The 23,139-nt window shown below is 39.7% G+C and overlaps 3 protein-coding genes across 3 annotated transcripts; 1 reads left to right on the forward strand and 2 right to left on the reverse strand.

The window, feature by feature from the left end:
• Nucleotides 1–697: 697 nt before the first annotated feature.
• On the forward strand, nt 698–8,226 carry LOC110508953 (zinc finger protein 644). Its single transcript, XM_036966570.2, has 6 exons — nt 698–819; nt 2,307–4,854; nt 5,705–6,274; nt 6,440–6,565; nt 6,779–6,884; nt 7,147–8,226. The coding sequence occupies exons 2-6, from the start codon at nt 2,322–2,324 to the stop codon at nt 7,340–7,342; spliced, it is 3,531 nt and encodes a 1,176-aa protein (XP_036822465.2). The 5' UTR covers nt 698–819; nt 2,307–2,321; the 3' UTR covers nt 7,343–8,226.
• A 522-nt stretch (nt 8,227–8,748) lies between these two features.
• On the reverse strand, nt 8,749–12,991 carry LOC110508954 (uncharacterized). The gene is made up of 11 exons (XM_021589882.3): nt 12,722–12,991; nt 12,404–12,429; nt 12,205–12,280; nt 11,436–11,778; nt 11,247–11,325; nt 10,907–10,979; nt 10,457–10,604; nt 10,295–10,358; nt 9,847–9,977; nt 9,483–9,572; nt 8,749–9,317 (listed from the first exon to the last, which is right to left on the reverse strand). Exons 1-11 carry the CDS (start codon nt 12,787–12,789, stop codon nt 9,288–9,290), a joined length of 1,128 nt encoding a protein of 375 aa, XP_021445557.2. The 5' UTR covers nt 12,790–12,991; the 3' UTR covers nt 8,749–9,287.
• An 863-nt stretch (nt 12,992–13,854) lies between these two features.
• LOC110508955 (volume-regulated anion channel subunit LRRC8D) lies at nt 13,855–21,202 on the reverse strand. Its single transcript, XM_021589883.3, has 2 exons — nt 20,354–21,202; nt 13,855–17,541 (listed from the first exon to the last, which is right to left on the reverse strand). Exon 2 carries the CDS (start codon nt 17,537–17,539, stop codon nt 14,993–14,995), a length of 2,547 nt encoding a protein of 848 aa, XP_021445558.1. The 5' UTR covers nt 17,540–17,541; nt 20,354–21,202; the 3' UTR covers nt 13,855–14,992.
• Between the last annotated feature and the right edge of the window lie 1,937 nt (nt 21,203–23,139).

Raw genomic sequence — 23,139 nt, forward strand, 5'->3', positions numbered from 1 at the left:
TATCCTGTTTTGAGGTATACAGCATTTGTTTATAGACAATGGAGTAAAACAAGCTTTTATTTTGGGTTCTGGTTGTGTTCAACAGTTGAACTAAGCTCATAAGGCATTGTTATAGGCCTTTATATCATGTCCATAAATTGATGTACAAATCGCAGGCTGTAGTTTTAATTACTTAAATGTACGCATTATGAAGTTGCTACATCTAAAAAAATAAAACGAGAAAATAGATTCGCCGGTATTGCTAGTAATCTTGTGCTATTATATTGATGAGTAACTAACTGTATGACCCCCAAGGTGTTCCCAAACACCAAGGTGATCCAGACAGAAGAAAAGAGAAAGAAAGACATATCTACATCGAATGGAAATGACCATCTAACATATAAATGTATTATATATAATTCAATTTAAAGCCGACTATCAGTATCATTCACCCAATCTTCCGGCGATAACTAGGTAGATGATCATCAACTCGGGATTTTTTATGCTGTCTATCTGGGACAAACCACTTTTTCTTGTAGGGGAAGCTTATCACGGTGACACAAAGTCAAGGAAAACTCACGGACGTATATTGAAATCATTAATTACACTGTGAATTATATAATATGTTAGTTGTCCTAAACTGGAAAAATGTTGAGCAAATAAAATGTGCATTTGCATTAATGCAGTTGTTTTGTTATTGTGTTCCCTCTCACAAAAATGGTTCAACTTACGTAGACCATCAAGGAAAATGGCGACTGTGGAATGGCTGGAAGACGAAAGTGAGCAATAATTCAATGCAACGATTAAAGTGCATATCGTTTGCATTTGCATCGTTCTTCGGTAACGTTTAACATCTTATCTTACGACATTGTCATCTTTCGGTATTGTTGAAACATATCCGTTTTTTTGTGTGGTCTTGGTGGGGGTTTTGGTATGGAACAGTATGCACTATAGTAGGCTATTGCAAAGCATCCAACAACAGGATGATTTAACGAGAAGTAAAGCACCTTTGGAGCTTTTGGGGGCTCGAGGAAGACCACAATTAGCTTGCTATGTTTGTGCTTTTGAAATCAAAGATTGCGTTTCGATTTGTTTTTGCATAGGTGGGCAGTGCTGCATCACATAGCTAGAAAGTTTGTAGCTACCATCGAATACAGAACTGTCTACTGCGGTTTCCACTAGCTGGCACAGCCACAAACTCAAAATTGACTATATCGTAAAAATGCAACAATTAGCTTTTGGTCAAAATGTAATGTTAGGATTAGGCACAAATTTAATTTCAGGTTAGGCATAAGGTTAGCAGTGTGTGGTTAACTTTAGGTTTAAAATCAGATTTTAAGAAGATACATTTTAAAAATAGGCGGGGTTTATGACTTTGTGGCTGTGCCAGCTAGTGACGACCGTCTGTCTACTGCTCATCAATAGTCATAACGTTACCCATCGGTCTTGAGTAAGGGGTGATCGACTCACATTTTTTTGTAAAGCATATTCTGATCAGACATGCATGCATTTATGGCATGCTTGACAGTTGTCTTTAAATTGTTATACCCATAGCCCGCTCATTGGTCACGTTGATGAAAATTCTCATCTTTTCTATTACATTTATTTTTTTCATATAATGTTGTGGGGATTCAAATCCTCATGGGTTTTTACCTATGTATGTTATTTTAAATACTAAATTGAAGTGAGACCGAGGGGTGAATCTCAGTAGTATAGTAGCTTCATCTCCGTATTTTCTCTGTACACATGTGAAAACAGACATTCTGGTGGGTGCTCACCTGGGGGGAAATCATTACGGAAACCGTTTACCATTTAAGAACCAAACAAAGCAAAACCAGGTTTCTATTGGACAAATCTCCCCCCCCCCCCCCCCGTTTTGTTCTGTTTGGTTCAAAGCAAATGGAATTAAACATAATTAACCAGCAAGTGACCCATCAAGATCCTTGTTTTATTTTTTTTAGATTTAAAATTTAATCTAAAAGTGTTAGTGTAAATAAATTACTGCAAAGTTTTTTTGTGTTTTTTTTTACAACTAGGCTAAATAACATCAGATTTCTTCCCTGTTGTAAGTGTTAACAAATGACAAAGTGATCTTTAACTACACAAATTCTACTCATTACATAAATACAGTTGAGATCATATTTTGCAGTAGCTCTCAGAAGTAATGTTGGACTGCTTTTTTGGTTATTGTTGTGAACTATTAGCAGACACCACTGGTGGTAGTAGAGAGTTCTTAAAGGAGTGGTACCATATCTGGCAAGAGTAGCCAGCTCAGATGATAGATGGGCAAAGGCAACATCTTTCTGATGTTTTCTTTTCTTTCCTAGGGTTCAGCTACTGAAATGTCTGATCTGACCGGTATTGATGAAGAGGAAAAAGATGCAGATCCTATGATGGACCCCTTAGATCTCCTTCAGGATCCAATGAGAAATCAGATGCCCTTGTTTATGGAAATGTTGGACAGACCTCAGACTTCTCCAATGAGAGAAAATAGCAGTGTCCTTGATGTTCTCTCAAACACAAATGTGTTGTCTGTGAATGGACCTTCTTCACACCAGATCTTCGAATCAGATGAGTTCAACAGCTTGTCAACAGAAAAGGAGGAGGAAAAGAGTATTACTCAGTTGAAGAATGTGCAGGACATTGACACTACAGGGATATGGGGTTTCGATGTGGAATCTTCTGAAAACTCAATGGATAATTATGAGGGTCCCCTAAGCTGGGACCCTCAGAGAGAATTCATGCAGTTTCTATGGGACAACCATGATGATTCTCCTGTGGAGGAGCCACCAAAGGCAGATCCTCCCCCAAATAGCCAAAGGAGGAGGAAACGCAAAATGGACATGGTGGTCATGGTTGATCCCTCAGAGGAACTTTACTCTGATTTGAGCCTCAAGTCAACAAAAGACATATTTGATGAGGAGGATCAAGAAGACCCTGTTCCCATCAACAAGGTCCAATTATTAAGAAAAAGCTCCAAACCTCAATCACCGACAGCGAAGAAAGCCCAGTATCCCAATGGAACTGTAGATGCCATCAAGCAACTGATTTTCAGTGCGCCAGAAAGAAATCCACATGAGCAAAGCGTGGCTCACAAGCTTACGCCATTGAATGGGAAACCGCAGACAGACCCTTGTTCAGAGGAAGAGCCATTGTTTTTTCCTTGCACAAAGTGCAACATCAATTTCAAGGAGAAGAACCATTTGCACCGGCACATGAGGACTCACACAGATCCGCCCAGTCCTATCAACATGCCAAAGCCTTTTATATGCAGGGAGTGTGGACAGTCGTTCCGCTTTCGCAACGCCCTTCTTCGGCATATGACCATACACCAGGAGAGAAGGGAGAGACTCATGGAGGAGATCAAGGGCATGAATGAATTGAAGGATGAGGGCACAGATGCAAGGCTACAGTGCCCCCAGTGTGCTTTTGGAACAAATTGTCCAAATACTTTTATTCAACATGCTAAGACTCATGAGAAGGACAAGCGGTACTACGACTGTAAGAAGTGTAACTACATGGCTGTGACAGTGTTTGAACTTGAGAGACACGTGAACAAAGAGCACAGTCTCTGTAAAAACCAGGAAGAGCCGCCGGAGAAACCCAGTGTGTTAAAGTCAAAGGAAGAGGATGAAACGCATCATTCTTACTCCTGTAACTGTTGTTCTTATGGCACCTCAAGCAAAAACGTATTCAAAAATCATCTTGCGATTCGTCATAATCAGACATACGAAGAATATGAATCTTTGCAGTGTAGAGAAAGAAAGGAGTATGCACAACCACCCTCTGAGAAGCACCTCCCCATTAGGAAATCCCCAGTAGTAGATTCCTTTACTTCAGAGCTGACATCCAAATTCTCTGTAAAAAAACAGGCTTTCAGAAAAAGAACAGATTCCCCTTGTGATTCAAATGACATTTCCGATCTTTTCAAAAAGGATAAAATGGTTCACAGAGCACAAAGGGGATTCAAGTCTCAACCCACAGAGTCAAAACTTGACAAGTCAATAAATAATCTGCTGTCTCGACAAAGTGACAAGCAGAGGAATGAAAAAATTGATGTCACCACAGGTTTTTCTTTTATTGAGGACAGAAACGGGGACACCAATGATCATGATTTTGGAAGAACATTGTCAGGAATTTCAGAAAATCCAAATTCTTCCTCTAATAGCCACAAATATTTATTGGCATCTAAGTTGGAGAATAATACATTAAATTCTGTCTGTGAAAAGCCCGTTCTGAAAAAGTACCCCTCCAAAAGAAAAATGTCCACCCCTTATCGCAATACTGTTGACCAGGACTCTTGCTTCATTTTACCCAAAAATTTGCAAAGTCCAAAGATGCTAAATATGATGGAAGATATGGAAGAGGAAGACCGTGATGATAAGGATGTGTTCCAGTATAGTGACTATGCCACAGATGCCAACACTAAACTTCTTGATAAAAGTGAAATCAAGCAAGATAAAGCGTACATTGTTAATTCCTTTAGCAGAAGAATGTCTATGAGGGGAGTCCTTGAAACCTCTGAAGACATGATTGAGAAAGGTCAAGACGGGCAGTCTCAGCAGAAGCTTGTTGTCAAGGAAGAGTGCATCGAAACACATATTTTTGGAGAGACCCTTGCGCCTAACTCAGTACCTCTAAGTGAATCCTTTTTAGATCCTGATTCGGAAGGTGGTGGGGAGCGGAAGACCTGCCCTTACTGTCCTGCAGTGTTTGAGTCAGGTGTGGGATTATCCAATCACGTCAGAGGGCATCTTCATCGGGTTGGACTGAGTTACAATGCACGCCATGTGGTATCAAGGGAGCAAGTGGCTTCTCAAGATCGGAAGCCTCGCATCCGTCGAAAGATGGTAGCAATGCAACGACTGAAAAAAGGTACTAATTTCCTTTTTTTCTATCTTATATTATATTTTGTTGCATGGATGGCTATATTCTGATCCTTCAGTATAATGTTCAACAGTACTGGTCACCTTCATGTTGTTATACAGATGAGCCAGTGGTCAACCATGTGGCTTCACAGAAACCTCCTCTAAATAGAGATGCATATGGTTTTTATTAGCTACATTTACATATTAGTCATTTAGCAGACGCTCAAATTAGCTATAGCAAAGTCAGAGCTAGTAAGGGGGAAAAAAGTAATGTGCAAGTGTTTACTTCACAAAAGGCTTTTTTTTGGGGGGGGGGGGGGGGGGGTGCTGTGGGATTATTAACTTTGAAGAGGTAGGTGTTCAGAAGTTTTCAGAAGATGGGCAGGGACTCTGCTGACCTAGCTTCAGGAAAAAGCCTGTTCCACCATTGGTGTGCCAGGACAGAGAAGAGCTTGGGTGGAGAGCAGGGGTGAGAGGGCCAAAAGACCAGAAGTGGTAGAACGTAGTGCTCGGTTGGGGTGTAAATGAAGGAAACTAAATATAGTATTGTATGAAAAAAAATGACACACCTGGTTTGATTGGAGAAGTTTACATTATTCAACATTTGAAATAATTTGTAGGTTGCTAATGTGTTCATGATGTGTTAATGTAACACACTCATGTGTGAAATACCACACCTTGAAGTTATTACTGTAGTACTAGCCTCGCCATGACACATTTTGGCGTAGTCGGCGGGATTGGGTACACTAAGTTCTCAAACATTTGTTTTTAATTTTGAGTGGGGATGGGGAACTAATTTCTTTGGCATACAAAGAATGCTTTGACTAATTATTTCTGCTGTGTTGCTATTATTTCAGCGCCCAAGTTGGGGTCCGAGGACTCTCCGGTCCGAGGGCACTCCTGTCCATTATGTGGGGACTCTTTTGATAATAAGACTGGGCTGTCCAACCATGTTCGGGGCCATCTGAAACGGCTCGGCAAAACCATCGCCACTAAGTCCAAATCCCCAATGTTGTTGCTCCGGGAGCTGATGCGTGACAAGAGAGAGTTCCAGAGAGCTCTGCAGATTCTGGGCAAAAAACGGATCCCCTCCCATTCCAGAATCCCCTCAAAGCAGGCCATATCTAATCATCTGACACCTCCTAAATGGAATCCCATCCAGAACCTCTACAACAATGCCAAATCACTGGTGCCCATGTATTCTCTACCAGGGGAAACATTGGATAAGAAACAGGCAGAGACTAAGTTGGAGGTGAAAGGTTCACTCTCGAGTGCCTTGATAGGAATTCTGAAGAAGAGGAAGTGTCAGGTGGACTCAAAGTTGAGGACTTCCTCTCTAACGGCAAGAAACGCCCTGGCAGTTCCCCCCAGTACAGAGCACAGTAGAGGAGCACAAGTAAACTCAACACTCTCAAACTCTACATCAGGTAAGACCAAGGGTCAATTTAAAGTATGCTATGATGGGATTTTAACCAAAGACAAAATGTTAGCATGAAGGTTATGAATCCCAAATGGAGTGTGCCTGTATGCATGCAAAACCGTGGCTGAAGTGGTCAAAAGTGTGATTGATTTTTGTAAATATTGTTTCACAGAGAAAGGTGAATTCAACAGGAAGGTGTGTGTCCATTGCAATGCAACCTTCCACAGCGGTGTTAGTCTGTCCAATCACTTGCGGGCATACGCAAAACGAAAGAGGACTGCCTTGTTGGAGGGAACAAGTAAGTGCCTTCCCATCATCAATGGCACATGTTCACAAAGTAATATCAATACTTCACACTGCTTACAGCCTCACTACTGTAAAGTGAACACAATGATTTCCTCAATGTCACTGCCTCACACAGACCCACTGCTTCAGTATACACATGGTCACCAGTCAATACCAAACTTACCTGAGCCTATTGTTCTGGCTTGCCCTGTTCTTAATGTTTCAGCGTATGACTGTAAACAAAGGAGGCAGAGATCGAGGCCTGGTTCCAAGAAGAAGACATCCCCAACTACTCCACACGCACCCGAGGAGATGTATAGACTAACCTGCAGGTACTCTGACCACATACCACACTGTCTATGCTGTTGGTGTAAATTATTGTATTATTCATTGACATTTTTCTGATAATAAACACTAAGATTTAAGTTGTGGCAAAGATCTAATCAATGTATTTGTAGTGACGCTTTCAAATGAATGTCAAGTTGACCAACAATATTTGCATTCAAAGAGATTTAAGACACGGGTTTTAGCTTATATTGTCTTTGAGGGCCACTTCTGATTGGGGGTCTTACTGTGCTTGCATCCTCTTTGCAGATTCTGTGACCTAGTATTCCAGGGCCCCTTGTCGGTCCAGGAGGACTGGATAAAGCATCTACAAAGGCACATTATGAATACCAGTGTCCCCCACACAGGGGCAGGCATGAGGGAGGTCACCTCATTGCCCAAGGACCCCTCCTTCACCACCACTGAAAGACAGACCCCATCACTGGCAACTCACACTGCCTCCTAAGCCAAGGGGACCTAGTTAAAAAAAAAAAAAAATCACTATTTTGGTCCTGTGCGTGTATGTGTTTGTACATTAGATGTTCCTTCACAATTTTATAGTCATAATTGAAAAATGCTTGCCACTATTACAACACACAATTTCAGAGGAGTATGACTACCTAATATCTTAAAACACATGAAACATTTTGGATATTGTTACATTTTAAATGTCCCATGTTACGAATATGATTCCATGTGGGCTGACTGTTTTTTTGTGTTTATGCAGTGATTAGTGTGGAACCCATTTCCAATAGAGACAACTCTTACCTCAGATTCCTAAAATTCTCTGTCCATTTGGTCAAGTTTGGAGCACCTTTTCTCAGTATGTTGATATTTACATTTATGCTACACATGAAAACAAAAATGGGACAAATACAATTCTGTATTTTTAACATGTATTGAAATCATGATCATATTGCTACGATTTGTGTTTGTAGGGAGGGGGTTCTGGGTAAGAAAATAAAGTGATAGTCAACTAATCTTTAGGTAGATTTCCTATCAATATGGGTAAATGTGGCTTGCAAGTTAATCACAGAACAAAAGGTTTAAAACATGGATGCCAGTTTGGTGGTGATGTGGCGGGGTTTCATACTGCGGTTATCTGCATATTAACTCAAACTCCTAAATGAATAGGGTTTATCAGTCAGTTTTTGTTCTCAATGATGCAGTCACAGCGCTTATTGTTGCTGCCTTTCATGAATAACTGTTGCCTATATTTAATGTTTTTTAACTGTTTAAAAAAAATTGCTGTTTGTCTTTTTAAATAATTTATGTTTAAATGTATATCATACAGATATGATGCTGAAACCATTTTTGTGATGTTCTAAAAAATAAAAACAGTTTAGTCAACTGGATTGACCTGTGGTGTTTTCTTTAGCAGTGTCCCACCATTAGTTTTAAGGATGGACCGATTTGCTTTCATCCACTAATTCATATCATACCTGAAACTACACTCGTTCAGTCATTTTACGATACGTCATCTGGTGAATACATTCTACAGTGGGATACCGCAGGAGTGTACATGTGTGGGAGACTAACGCCTTAATATATGATGAACCCCTCAGCTACTTGATCTGGACCACTGAGACTCCTTCATGAACTTCCAACTCAATAAAAGGAATCTGTATTCACAGGATAAATGGCACTGTTATTCTAAAGAAACAGAAAATAGTTCCTTTTCAAGACTGCACAATTTTAACCTTAAGTGATAGTATATGCAAACCAACCATTTGAGATACCAACTGTAGATTAACTGTTGTACCAGATTAATATCACAATGGTAACCTTGACAATATTTGAAAATGGGTCAACTGTTTATAAAAGGCTGTTTTATATTCTTGTGAATATCAGTCACACATCAACAATTCATTATTTGTCTTTAAAACATTTATTGTTTGGGTATTATTTTTAAATGATTGTAAGAAATTACAAAGTTGGAAAGCCTGTAAAGACCATATTTCTTCAAGGAAACCAAACATTACAGTATTTCTATCCTTAAATCTCAATGAATCAAAGCAGGTGTTCTAATGGAAAAAGATAATTGTGGGAAAAACATTGCAAAATGTGCTTCAATATCTATTGAAATTAAATCAATTACCAACTGAAAAAATAAAAAGGTCCAAAATGTTCTTACGTGAAAAATGTCTACATCAAACACAAAATGACTACAAGTTCTCAACTATGTGATATCTAGCTAATGGATGCTCCACACTCAAGGAAAAAACGCTATTCTGTATTAGTTAAGATTATCCTGTATTAGTTTAGAGATACATACGACTGAACATCAACACTAAGGGCACAGACTATGTCCATTTGGTCTTTGTCTAGTTGATTTTGATTGGTGGTTGTTGGCTGTCCACAGCCAGTAGCGAGCAGTTCACATCAACTGTTTTGTCTATTCTTCATGGCCCTCATGATGAATGCTCAAAAGGATCCTTGCCCTGAAATACAAACAATTATTTGTCATTTTCATTCAAATGAAATTTGTTTTTTTGGTCTACAGTTTTTAGAATTAACACACTTTAAAAAGTAATACGAAACTTTGGTATTCTATAGATAAATAGCATTAGTGTAATGTATAGAAAATGCCTGTTCAGATTATTTACCTCACAGAAGCTTGCATACTCAGTATTCATTCGTTTCATGGTGGCCTTCGCAAAGTTCACACTTTCCCGCAACTGTTTGGTTCTAAATTCCTTCAGTGGTAAACACAGTGAAGTCATAAACATGAAATAGTAAGTACACCCACTTGTCTGTTGCAGTGAAAGAACAGATTTGATGTTTGTTTCTTTAAACAATTGAATTGACAGACAAAATTCTAAATCAAACACAATCGGCCAATTTCATGTTGCATCTCAGCTAACAACACTACAATGACCATTGCTTTTTGTAAGATATCTAATCAGTGAATAATGGAACACATGATATGAGGTGTGAGATCTGCTGTAAGCAGCACAACGACTGCCTCACCATTTTGTTCCTCAGGTGGTCTTTGGAGCTCAGGTGATCCTGCAGTGACGATGGATGTACGGAGACGTAGACTTGGCAAGGAGCACAGTGGAAAATATCTAACTTTGTCATGTAATCCTTGTCCTGCAATGCTGAAAATGATAGGGGTGAGATACAGAGGTCAAATCACAAGTGTAGGCTTAATGACACCAGGTAGTGAGTGATACGTTGTCCAAAGCATACAAGTACATTTAGAATCAATACGTTCCATTTCTATTGAGGAAAGAAACAATACCTCAACATTGGTGAGTTTAAATTTAGCCACCTTTACAGTTGGACACAGAGGGGGAGTCAGGCAAGTGGGAGAATAGTAGGAGGGATGGACGCGGGAATGAATCTGGTCGGGAACAGTATGTGTGACTAGCCAGAAGCATTAGCGAGAGACCCCAGGCTTTGCACGTTAAGCTACCTCTAAGGCTTTGTCTGTTCATCTGCAGTCTATCACCTTGCCGGACTTTGGTTAACATGGCCTCCTGAAACGTAAAGAGAATTACATTTCCCTTAATTGTCATACAGATTGATAATCCTACATTTAATTCCATCTGAGAGAGAATGTATTTGCTTGACGTACATGCAAAAAGGCGATTGCCGTGTCGTCGTAGTTGTTTTGATTTTGGATGTGCTCCAGGGTCTCCCAGTGACTATTGCACTTCAGATGCACCTCAAGGGTGCTCGCTTTATGGAAATCCAAGTTACACATGTCACAGGTGAAAAAATCACTGAAAAGACAATAGAAGGGGATTTGTGTCAACTCATATCAAAGTTTATTGGTCGCGTTTGCAGATGTTATCGCAGGTGCAGCGAAATGCTTGTGTTTCTAGCTCCAGCAGCGCAGTAATACATAGTAATAAAAATTGTATTAAAACATTATACACATAATCCAGAAAAATGTTAAATATCAGAAAAGGCTGTCAGCGACCAGAATATAAATATATATACATATAATGGTGTCAATATTATTGTGCATTTTAGTAAGGTCCTTCCAAAAAAACATGATAAGTTCCTCCAATAATTTCTTTACCTCGATATGTCCTCATTTGGGCTTCTGCTTCTCTTCTTTGTGACCTCTGAGCGTAGCTTGCTTAGGTCCCCTCCTAAAAATTGACATTTAAAGACATCCTACGGTGATTTGAGGATTTTTTTATTTTTTTTGGACACACTGAATACTTCAAGAAGTAGGACATTCAATGAGTTGGTCTGATGATGACTTTGTGATGTCATTGGCCTCCCCCTTGCTTGAGTAACAATAGAGAACCCGCCCCCCCCAGGAGACTGGAACAGAACTTAACAAATCACACACTTTCTCTATCCCTTTACAACTCTGCCAGACCATTAGCAAAACAACACAGTTACAATCCTACCTCTTCCACTAGATTCTGATTGGCCATGAATGGGGTTGGTATCCCAGTGGGACCGGGATAACCCTGGTGGATTTCTTCTCTGCAGACAGAGAAACATCACCATTACAAAGCTGCACTAGTGAAAGCCTCAGCAACATCTTTCTACCTTTTTCCACCAAAATAGTAACCTGACTGCGGTGAACCTCTTACCTCTTTGCCAGCTACTGTGGTTGTGGACATTTCTCTCCCATTTTCCCCCTGCTCCCAATATGCATTGAGGGGGAATAGTGGGGTTTCTGTCGTGGGCAACGGCCGTTCTGAGTGATCATGGCTGGACTGCTCATGTCTGGTACTGGGCCGAGAGGATAACAAATCCCAGTTGAAGCCATCACGATGCCCAGCTACTGAAGCAGAGCCTTGATATCCACTACTCAGGCGGCTGCTCCCTCCACTAACTCTGTGTCTGCGATGGTCTTCCCTGCCTTTGGAAGGCTCCACTTCAGAGTCTGATGATGAGCCAGGATTAGGATCATATGGGTCGTAGAGCTCGGCTCTGGAGAAAAAAACAAGAGCATTTCAGCCAGGTCCACATTTCTATAGTATCATTTTTAAACAGGCCTTACACTTGGGGCATCGCTAGCTTCTATAGCCACAAATTCATAAACCCTGCCCAGTTCTACAATTTATCTTGTTAAAATGTGATTTTAAACCTAAACCTAACCCAACCACAATGCTAAACTTATGCCTAACTCTAACCTTAAATTTAGACCAAAAAGCTCATTTTGACTTTGTGGCTGTGGAATCTGACTTTGTGGCTATATAAACTAGGGGAAACCTTGGACTAGGACTAGGCCATGTCTTAAATAGCCACATAACGTGCTAAGCGATGTTCCAAACAAGTCTAAATCACATTTTGCGGGAAATCCTCTGCTTGATACATTTAGAATGGATAAATCAAAAGCAAAACTGTATGTCTTACTTTTCTGAGTTGCTTGTTTGCTGAGAGTTGTAGGATCCTGGGTTTACGGTCGAGTGTCTTGTGTGGTGGGTTGTTCCTGTGTGGAATAAAATAAGCTTTGTTCATTGAAATGAAAAACATAAACAGAATGTAAGAAATGGGTTTCCTATCCCTATCAGACAGGTATTGCAAATATTAGGCCAAAGGGAAGCAGACCTACCTGCACTTCCCTGGGTTGGTGTGACGCTGTACTCGAATAAAGAAGAGATTAGGACTGATCCACTCAACACAACACATAATTGCTAACTGAGTAGCTAACGTTAATTTATCGCATGAATAATTTTTCTGACATGCTTTCTCTTTTCAACAAAAAAAAACAAACAGCAAACGATCTGTATGTTTATAATCAACCACAATACATTATTTGATTAGCTAACTAACAACTCTCAACTACTAGCTAGTAAACAGCTAAATCATGTAACTTAGCAACTAGCTAGCTTGCTGGCTACAGTGGCTATGAAGTTAGTGGCTAGCCTACCTTCCATGAGCATTGTATGTATTCGGCGGTCCATAATCAGAAAAAGAGTGATTATTTCGTCGACTCATTCTCGTCCTCAGGTATTTCACTATTAATACCTAACGAACGTTCATATGTTTTGTTAAATTACTGTCTCGTTTACGTGACTGCTGCTACCTATAAAGCTAGCAAGCGGTCATCATACTACAAATAAGCTACAGAACACAATTTTCTATTTTTACCTGCAGGGGGCAGCATTTTCCTACTGTGACAGTAGTCAACGAAGAAGCTGCTTCTAGGGTCTCAAAATGAATGATAACTGCCACCTATCGTGCTGGAGTATGACGACTACTCTGTAATGAATTTCTAAACAACAGCTTTTTATTGATGATTCAACTTGCAAATTGCAATGTTGAATAAAATATATGTACACTATGAATTATAGCTATAGGGTTTAAAAGGACAGAGATCTCCACATGCCAAGCAGATATTTGTGGCTTTCCTGGCTTTCTTGTAATGTGTAACTAGGAGCAGAAAGCAAGTGCCAACATGTGCTGGAATTTATACCATCATCTTTGAAGAGAAATACAGAAAGTCACACACATATCTCAACTTGACTATATGTTATAGAATTACTAAAGTACTGGCAAGATAATGTTCTCTGCAAAGCCTGAAATGTCTGTGACAAATGTATCTCATCTGTCTGGGTGTCAGTTACAGGCATTGACTTCCAGATTGTATTTCAAAAGTTGTCTTCAATTGCCCTATTGTTGTGGCATGACATCCTCCCTAAAGATGTAGTGTAAGTTGTACCTTGCTTGATCATTCCCCTCGGTTAATGTAATGCACAGGTTATAACAATATAACAATATAATATAGGTCACAGTTGTAAATGAGAACTTGTTCTCAACTGGCCTACCTGGTTAAATAATGGTGGAATAAATAAAAAATTAGCAGACGCTTTTATCCAAAGCAACTTAATCATGCTAGCATACATTTTACATATAACAAACCCTCAACAAATAAATAATTTTGTACAGCAGCTTACCAATTATGATATTCTTTATACAGATATAAATGCAGCAATGTGCGGTACTGACCAATGACCATTGAGAAAGGCATGTAAACAGAGAGAATAAAAACAATAAGAAAAGTGTATCTAAGATCTAGTTTTATTGTGCCAGAATGCTTGTAAATGTGAACAGTTTATGTACAGTACAGAAATACATTGGAAAAAGGCAATATAACAATCTTGTCCCATGTGTACATTTAATTGATGCTATTGTTGCCTAATTTAAAAACTTGTTTTGGTGTAAAACATTGCCTCCCTTTTGTCAACCCTCCTTTATTTTCAATCACACGCAAATGCTTAGCATGGTCTGTGATAGAGAAGTGTAAACCAATAATAAACATTCAACAATATAACAAAAAGCAAAGCAAATATTGGTTGGGCAAAGTACTTCCAATTTCAACCGGAATCCCCAAAAGTGAATTACTACTGAAAATAGCATTTGTTATTTTACTGAATGGTGTTGTGAATAATGACAGGTAGTGTATCGACAAACTTGAGAGCCATTTAGTCTTTTCTTATGAACGCCCTCACTGAGAAATAGCAGCAGTTAAGGCAAAATGATGGTCCCCAGGGTTAACATTATACCTGAGTAGCTAATACAATATTTGTTATTAAGTCTAAAAATCTATTACTGCTAACAATATTATGTCATAATACCCTATGAAGTAACTAAAAGCTTTTTTTTATCTTGAACATTCTTAAATATTTAATGAAATTATACTTTGAAATGATATTACATTATTTATAGAGCTATACAGTCTTTGTTGAGGAGAAGCATTCTCTCTCACTTTATTAAGCAAAAAATGTATAGGAACTACCCATATAGGGCATTGATAATCAATAAAACGTGGTTCAATATCCTGTGAAAGCAACCGCCTGTTTTACTTCCGGGTCATTTCCCCTAATCTTTTGAATGTGCTTGAAGTTACATCATCAAATTCTTGAAAACGTGATCGTTTAAGAAATACCTGTATATAAAATTATATTTGTGTTTGAATGTACTTCTGCCATGTGCCTTTACGAAGTATTTGGCTTCAAGACCATTGCGCTACGTTTTTGCCCATTGAAGAGGATTCAAAAAGCCTACAAAAGTTATAAAAAACTACAAGGCTAGTTCCTGGTAAATAACGTGTTACTTTCATAGCGTATTGCTTCAGTGAGTAATATACATTTCAGTTAATCAATGTACCATAAGGGTTTAAGATATCAGAAATTATCAACTATAAGCCACTCGCAAAGGACACATTGGTCTCCCGACTAATGCTCTCCTTTACCTCTACAGGCAAAGTGTCAAAAAGGTGGTCCTCTACAATGAGGCTGTTTTTACGTAGAAGGCGACAGTTCCCCAGCAGTGAGGGAAGGCGGTCCAGACAGTTCCCCCTCAGCTCCAGCTGAGCAAGATGCACCAACTGACCCACAGTCTCAGGCAGGTTGGTGAGGACATTATTGCTCAGACACAGGAACTTTAGCTTGGTGCACCTGAACAGCTGCTTGGGCAGCACCTCCACCTTGTTTGCATTGATTGCGAAGTGCTGGAGGTTCTGCAGGAGACCCAAGTCCGGCGGGATCACTGTGATGGAGTTGTGACTGACATCCAAGTGCCTCAGCTTGGGGAGGTGGAACAGCGCCGGCGGGAGCGTCTCCAGTTTGTTGTGTGAAAGATGAAGTGACTCCAAAGACTTGACCTGGCCTATTGAGGCTGGAATGGTGATGATTTTGTTGTGCCACAATTTGAGGCAGGTCAACCTCTTGAGGTGCTGAAAGCTGATGACCTCTTCAATGGTGCGAATGTTGTTGGATTTGAGGTCAAGCTCTTGAAGGTTGGTTAAGCTGAAAATAGCATGGGGGATCCTCTCCAGCTCACAGTTGTGCAGCTCCAGATCGGCGAGGTTTGTCATCTTCTTGAGGCTGTTCAGTACAAGTAGTTTAGTACCATCGTTATGCACCACCAGTTTGATCAGGTGTGGGGACAGCTCAGTGAGGTTTGAGGGGATCTTGGTGAGGTTGCTCTTCAGATATAATGTCTTAAGATGTTTCAAATCACGCATGCACTCTAGTCCTATCATTTTGTTGTTTTCTGAGCTTAAATTCCCTACTAAGTTTAGCTCCCTCAAACTCCTCAACAAATAAACCCATGCTGGGATCTCAGCGACGTCTGTGAACTTGACATGAAGGCAGCGGAGGTGGTCACGGAGAAAGACAAAGGCAGTCTGCTCAACTTTGGCAGGGCAGTGGCAAAGGTGCAGCTCCTGCAGACTGGTCATTTGGGAAACCTTTGCCGAAAACCTGACCTCAGGAATTAGCTCTAGTTTAAGTATTTCCAGGTCGGTGAGGTCAAACACTGCATTGGGGAGACCAGAAAGCATGAAGAGATGGAGCTCCTGCTGGTCTTGGGGATTTCGGGTCACAAGCTGTCTGAGCTTCTCAAATGTCCACTCGTGGTTTAGACTGATCTCCCTCAGCTTGTTCTCGCTGACCTCCGATAGGAAGACACCAAACCGTTTGGAATACAGCTGGTCGTACTGATCTACCATGTGCAGAAGGAACGCAAAGTCGTTCTTCACATCAGGAATGTCACTGAAGCTACTCTCCTCTCTGACTTTCTCAAATGAGTACTCTTTAAGGGGGCGCCTGAACAGCCAGTGGAGGGAATACAAGCAGACCATCCCATAGATCAATATGAGGGCCATGTAGCTGAGGAGGAGCTTTCTCAACATGAAAGCCATGTTGTGGGTACAAAAGAACTGCTCATATCCGGTTAAGTGTTTGATTTTGGGTTCACATATGTGATGAAACTCGATGGCAGCAATAAATGTTGACGTATAGGACAGAATCAAAATAAACTTGACCGTTTTGACCACAGTCTGAGCTACATAGAGCTTGTAGATGAAATCGCTGTCCTCCACATGGGCGCGGAATTTCCGCACCTTCTCAAATAGAGCCTTGGCCTGCTCCCCATCTTTCTTGTCCAGGATAGTCATACTTGGGGCTTCAGCAATAGGCTTATCTGCTGAGAACTTGACTCCTGTATTCCCAAGCATAGGGGTAGATGAGTTTGCAGCATTTTCATCTTTAGTTTCCCGTGATAACTCTCTCTGTGCTGAAGTGGTGCCAGTCAGTCTCTGCTTGTTCTCCTCAGAATCCTCACATGCTGTCTCGGACAAAGCCTTTGTAGTCCACGGAGACTCAAAGCACCGTCCGAGAATGGACACAAAGTGTTCAATCTTTGAGCTTGTCTTGGGGTATTTGAACCAGAAGTTACTACTGACCATAAGCACAAGGGTGTGGATGAGGGAGAGGTACGGGAAGTACTTTGAGTACCAGGGCAAGGCTATGTGGTAACACATTTGGTTGACAAAGACATACTGCTGATAATCTAAGTTGGTTTGGATCCCTGTGGGCCTGGGTTGCTGCATTTTGCTCTCTCGCTTCACAACGATGGGCTGGGTGTTGTGGACCTCATGTACTGCACTGTCTGGTAGATCTTTAGTGGCCATTGGTGTAGCAAACACTGTCGTTATGCTAACTGCTGATGAGGCGGTTTCTTGTGGACTTTGGGATGTCCAAGAGTTTGGCCCTGCCACCGCTTCCTCCAGGCATGGAAGGCACGCCACCTGGTCCTTTGTGATCTGCATCGTCATGGCGAAGATGGACAACATGAGCATGACTACCCCCAGGTAGTCCATGAAGACGTCCCACCATGGTTTTAGGATGCGGTAGGTCGGCTGGATGTCGTTCAGCGACGCTAACTCTGTGATGGTAAACATTCCTGCAATGGAAGGAGACAGGGAATTTAGCTAATAATGAGAGCACTTATTTCAAATGATTTTCAAATCAAATTATTTTAAAAAGGCACTTTTTAAATGTTTTTTTGTTCAGTAAAAAATATATTTTTGTTGGTAGATGTTTGTACTTGGTATGGTTAAAAAGGTAATAAAGATTGATCCATTTATTTTGATAACTAATTTGAATGGCTCTCCATGTCAAAGTGTCTCATGAAAGACAATGCAGCATTAGTAATGTAGGCTTATTATATTTGTTTCATATTGCACCTCTCTTTAGATTTTGAAAACATCTGATGACAAAGCCAAAAGTCTATGTCTGATCTAGTGCAAAGAATTTCCCCTCCTGGGGGTTAATTGGTTTTCCCTCACATCAAGACTAGTTAAGACATGTGGATACTGGAATGGCAAAGGTTCCTTTGATGTTAGTCTCTACCTATTGTGAGTGATTGAGGCACAATATTGTCCATCTTCAGGCTTGTTATTTTTACTCGTTATTGTTAATTATTCACTGTGTATTTATTCTTTGTGTCACTATTTATATACATAAAAATCTTTAATTGCCTTGTTGAAAAAGGACCCATAAGTAAGCATCTCACTGTTAGTCTACACCTGTTGTTTAAGAAGCATGTGACAACTAAAATTTGATTTGAGAAGTTTAGCATGTTGGTGTGCCATTTTGTGAAGCAATGAATGGTAAGTATGCCCAGTTTCAACATGTGGGCTCACTTCCTCTATTTGCCAGTGTTGTAACTAACTAACTCTGTTCTCCTCTCTGTTCCTTTTCCTCCAGGGCAATAAAAAATAGTTTGAAATGTTTTTATGAGAGTTATTTAAAACAACAATGAAAATACACTTGTGTCACATTGCCCAAACTAGGTACATAATGAACACTACTGTTAATAATATGATTATTACTGTTACTACACTATTAAGGCCAGGCCCCACAGGCTGAAATGTAAAGAAACGTGATATAAATGAATATTTTCTTTACTTTATCATACTACTATCATCAACATTTTATGAATTTTTAACCACTTTTAAATTGACATCCATAATTTCAAAGCTCACTACATTGAATCACACATAATTGTAAAGCCCATTTCATAGTGAATGTTACAAACTGGACTGTATGTAGTAACTTACTTTGAAGAGATGGTGATTGGGTCAATATAGGTGTTTCCCGAAAGTAAGACTCTTCCTACCAGCCAACTCATTTTTCTCAGCTTCAGAAGAATCTACATTCCCCAAAGTTTGTGTAGTTATCCTTAGATATATTCTCCAGACATACTCAGAGGGAATTGTTGATATGTTGTCAAAATTGTATTCTATACTGAAATAAAATATAAATTCAACATGTAAAGTGTGGGTTCCATGTTTCATGAGCTGAAATAAACGATTCCAGAAATGTTCCATACGCACAAAAAGCTTATTTCTCTCAAATGTTGTGCAGAAATGTGATGACATCCCTGTTAATGACCATTTCTCCTTTGCCAACGATAATCTATCCACTTGACAGGTGTGGCATATCAAGAATCTGATTAAACAGCATGATCATTGTGCTGGGGACAATAAAAGGCCACTCTAAAATGTGCAGTTTTGTCACACAACACAATGCCACAGATGTCTCAAGTATGCCCTTCCAGTCATGTGAAATCCATCAATTAGGGCCGAATTTATTTATTTCAATTGACTGATTTCCTTCTATAAACTGTAACTCTGTAAAATCTTTTAAATGGTTGCATGTTGCGTTTATATTTTTGTTCAGTATTGATGAAATTTTATTGGAAAAATTTGCTAAAAATTCATTTTATGTACATGTCTTTATTTTACTGATAAATATATTTTTTAAAGTATTTATTCATAATATGGTCAAAGAAAGTTTGGTCCTGGAGTGTCTTAACAAATTAAAAAAATATATATTTAGGCTGACTTCATCCAGAGTCCAGAAAAAAGTATTTGCGTTCTATGAAAATATGTAAATGAGACCACCTCATTTGCATAAGGTCTCATTTGCATAACGTATACAATATTTCAGAAACAATTTAATATAAAAAGGCATTATATTTAAAAGTTGATTGTGAAATGATTAAGAGAAAAAAATACCTATTAGGGTGTGGTGCCTGGCCTTAAGAGTGATTTTATTCCATACTATTTTTCCTAGCCACAGATATGGACACTTGATTTATCACCAATAAAACTTTAGATGATATTTGCTTTCATCAATAATTTCCGTTCATAGTTGAACTAAATAATTACAGTAATATACTTTTGATATTATAGGCTATAGCCTATTGGCTATATTTATAGGTATGATATTATTAAAACATGCTTTAAGATAACATCCCAACAAGCCATCATCAATGACGTTTTGCATATAGGCCAAATCGAAGTGGGACGAGAATCTGCAGATGCAGCTTGTAGACAACACTGGTTCTAACAAAGAGACCAGTTGTGGAATAAACCTAGGCTACTGATTAAACACATTTACAGTAATTTAACTTATAGGAAATATTAGATACATGTTATTTCTTGCGTATTACTCTTCTGTTGTTGTCTGACTCTGAGGTCAGGTGACTTGCTGTAACTGTAACTTTTTTTTATTGTCTGTAACTCAACTACAACATGTGCCCGGAGTTAAACATTTACAGTGAAGTAACAATGTGTTATCTGGCTACTTGCGTTAAATAAACTGCCCTGTGATAACCGCACATTATGAAAATCAACATCAAATAAATGTAAATTATGATTTTACAGATTTTAAAGCGTGGTAAGTCCGAGGAAAACGAGCATACTTACTATCTTGGTGACCTTATCTAATTAGATGTTTTGTACTCCATTTCCACTTTTGCGCTCCAGACAATTCCTTCTGACGATTCAGCTCAATCCATTAAACTATGGAACAAAGCTTGTGACCAAGAACATTTGTTCGTGACAATGCGAATGTCGGCACCATCCTCAATACCAGCGGTTCTGCATACCTGAGCGTCGTTCGTGGAGAATATGCGCATAACGTCGACCACTGTACGCATGTAATTTGAAGAAAAGGGTGGTCCAATTTGAACATGACTCCGCTATTACCGGAGTTTCTTATTGGTGGACGCCACAGATCAACGTACTAAAGACACATCATTCTTATCTATCTCAAACAGCTTCACAGTTCTTTCCAGCTAGGTCTCACTCAGATGCCACCAAATTGGAAATAATGATGATAACTGGGGCACCACCGACCGCATACTGTACTACGACTTGATCGAATGTGTCTTCCGCATACTGTACTACGACTTGATCGAATGTGCGCATTCTGTTACATATTAATATAACTCATTCGGAAGCTTTCAACTGTAACCATCTATTCAGTAACTATATAATAAGTAACTCCTAATATTAAGGCTATAAATTAATACATTGTATCCGGCACATCATATCTGCTGCACCTGTAGATTGTAGGCTACACAATGTAATGTAAATTCTCGCAATCTCTCTTCCTGTTTGTCTGTAGCTACGCTATACAGCCTAATTGTGAAAATGAAGACATAGAGTATATGTAGAGCCCTTGGTGAAAGTCGCTACCTCAGATGTCTGGATTTGGTTGCACACAGTACACTCTTGAGGAAGTGTCTCTTGAGTTTGGTACAGGTTCCAACTGGTCCAGGCTAGATAATATAAAAATAGTTGGCCACACTCTGCTCAATGTAACCAGAGAACTGAATAAAAATAACAGCCAGGCCAGGTTCATGAGGCCAAACAACTTTAGTCAGTGATTCTTTAAAAACAATTCATTATAATCAATGAAATTATTGTTTATTACACAGTACACTGTTATAACATATACATATTATACACTTCCTAAAGGGAGAATATGGTGACCTGATACGGATTGTGATTGTGTAACAGCAGAGATCTGATTACAGACCTGTAGATGGCGGCAGACACACAGAAGAGAAATCTGACAATGGGTCATGTGGTTGGGTGTGAGTGCAAGAGCGGTGTACAGGGTTGTGGTCGTGGTCACAGCAATGGGGAATAGGTGGATCCGTTGTGTAATTAGGGCCTGTCTACGGGGGCTGAAGCAGACATACAGAGGTAACCCCCACATGTACTTAGCAACCAGGTCATTGTATTGAAGAAGGTCTGAACACAGTAAATGCAAATCCAATCCCAGACAGACACACCTGTTTCCATGTCAATTAATGACTAGGAAGCATCACGTGTCCCCAATCCCAGTATACCAAATTGTAATATGAGTAATAATAACACCAACTGACAACAGCTACAGCCTTATATTCACAGTCACTGACACTGTATGTCTATGCATGTTCATGTTTTTCGAATGAGGCTGCCGGAGACGGTCTGAATCAGTAATCTTGTCTAGCGCCTTAGGGGGCTCGGGTGAGGAACAGACAGGTGATATATAGGCTAATGTAGGAAGACATACTGCCTACCCGTAGGCTACACATTGTGTTTATGGTGTTCTGTGTGACTCATTGAGAGTGTTGTTTGTGTTTATCAGTGCAGATGAGATAATAACCCCTGTGGTGCTGCTACTGCAGGCAGTGGATCAAATACAGGTCCCTCAGCTGAGACTCACACCACACAGTGGTGGCAGAATATGGTGCTTTCAAGACAACTGGGAACTCGGGGGAAAAAACAAGGTCAAATCATGACATTGTCATTAGTGTGTGACTAGCTATGACTTTGGCCTAGGTGAAGATTTTGTTGAAACTGATTAGTATGATTAAAATTCCTTTGAGAATCTCAAGCATTCAGAGGGAATTAATCTTTATATTATTGACATAAATAAATTAAGTAGGTTGATTCAACATGAGACTTTAGTACAATTATAATATGAATTATTATTTAGCATTTTAAAGCATGATAGATGATGGCCTTATCTGACATATTGGGATTTAGCTCTACCTGCTGTTGTACATGGACATGCATTCTATTGACCTACTAGTGTTCAATGTCATTGTGCAATTTAATAAAATATGTGCTGCTGACAAGGCTTGTTTATTAATTGTAATCAGTGAAATCCAAACAGCTCTAGGTGCTTGCCACAGTCGATGTAATTCAGTCATAAATGATTTGTTAAATATTGGATTTCTCTTGAAATTCTCTATCAAAGGATGTCTGGCCAAGTGAAATGACTCATTGTTTGGTGGTTGTCGAACCAGAGCTGTTGAGGTCAGTGGTACAGTGGGTGTGTGGGCGAGTGGCCATCAAGGCAATACAGTCCGAGATTGGCACAAGGATAGGGCACAGACTGGCACACAGAGACAATGCCATCCCTGACAGTTTCATAAACAGGCCTGTCTGCTCTGGCTCTTACAGTGAGACTGCTATATTGGCTACTCAGAGTTGAGTCAGTTTTTTTGAATGGGGTTAAGTAGGATTATGCTTCCACTTGCCATTTAACATGTTTTCTTATGTAGGCTACACATAACCAACCATTTAAGTGCTATTTTTCTTTAGTAGCTGGCAGGTGGAAATATTACCAACCATGTGATGTTCCAGCTGCTCTGCTTGCAGGGGTGTTGGCTAGGATCCATTGCAGCAATAAGCATGTAAAAAAAGTTTGAGTG

This window comes from Oncorhynchus mykiss, chromosome 28, assembly GCF_057628025.1.
Source record: "Oncorhynchus mykiss isolate SJ-2025 chromosome 28, ASM5762802v1, whole genome shotgun sequence".
Classification (NCBI taxonomy): Eukaryota; Metazoa; Chordata; class Actinopteri; order Salmoniformes; family Salmonidae; genus Oncorhynchus; species Oncorhynchus mykiss.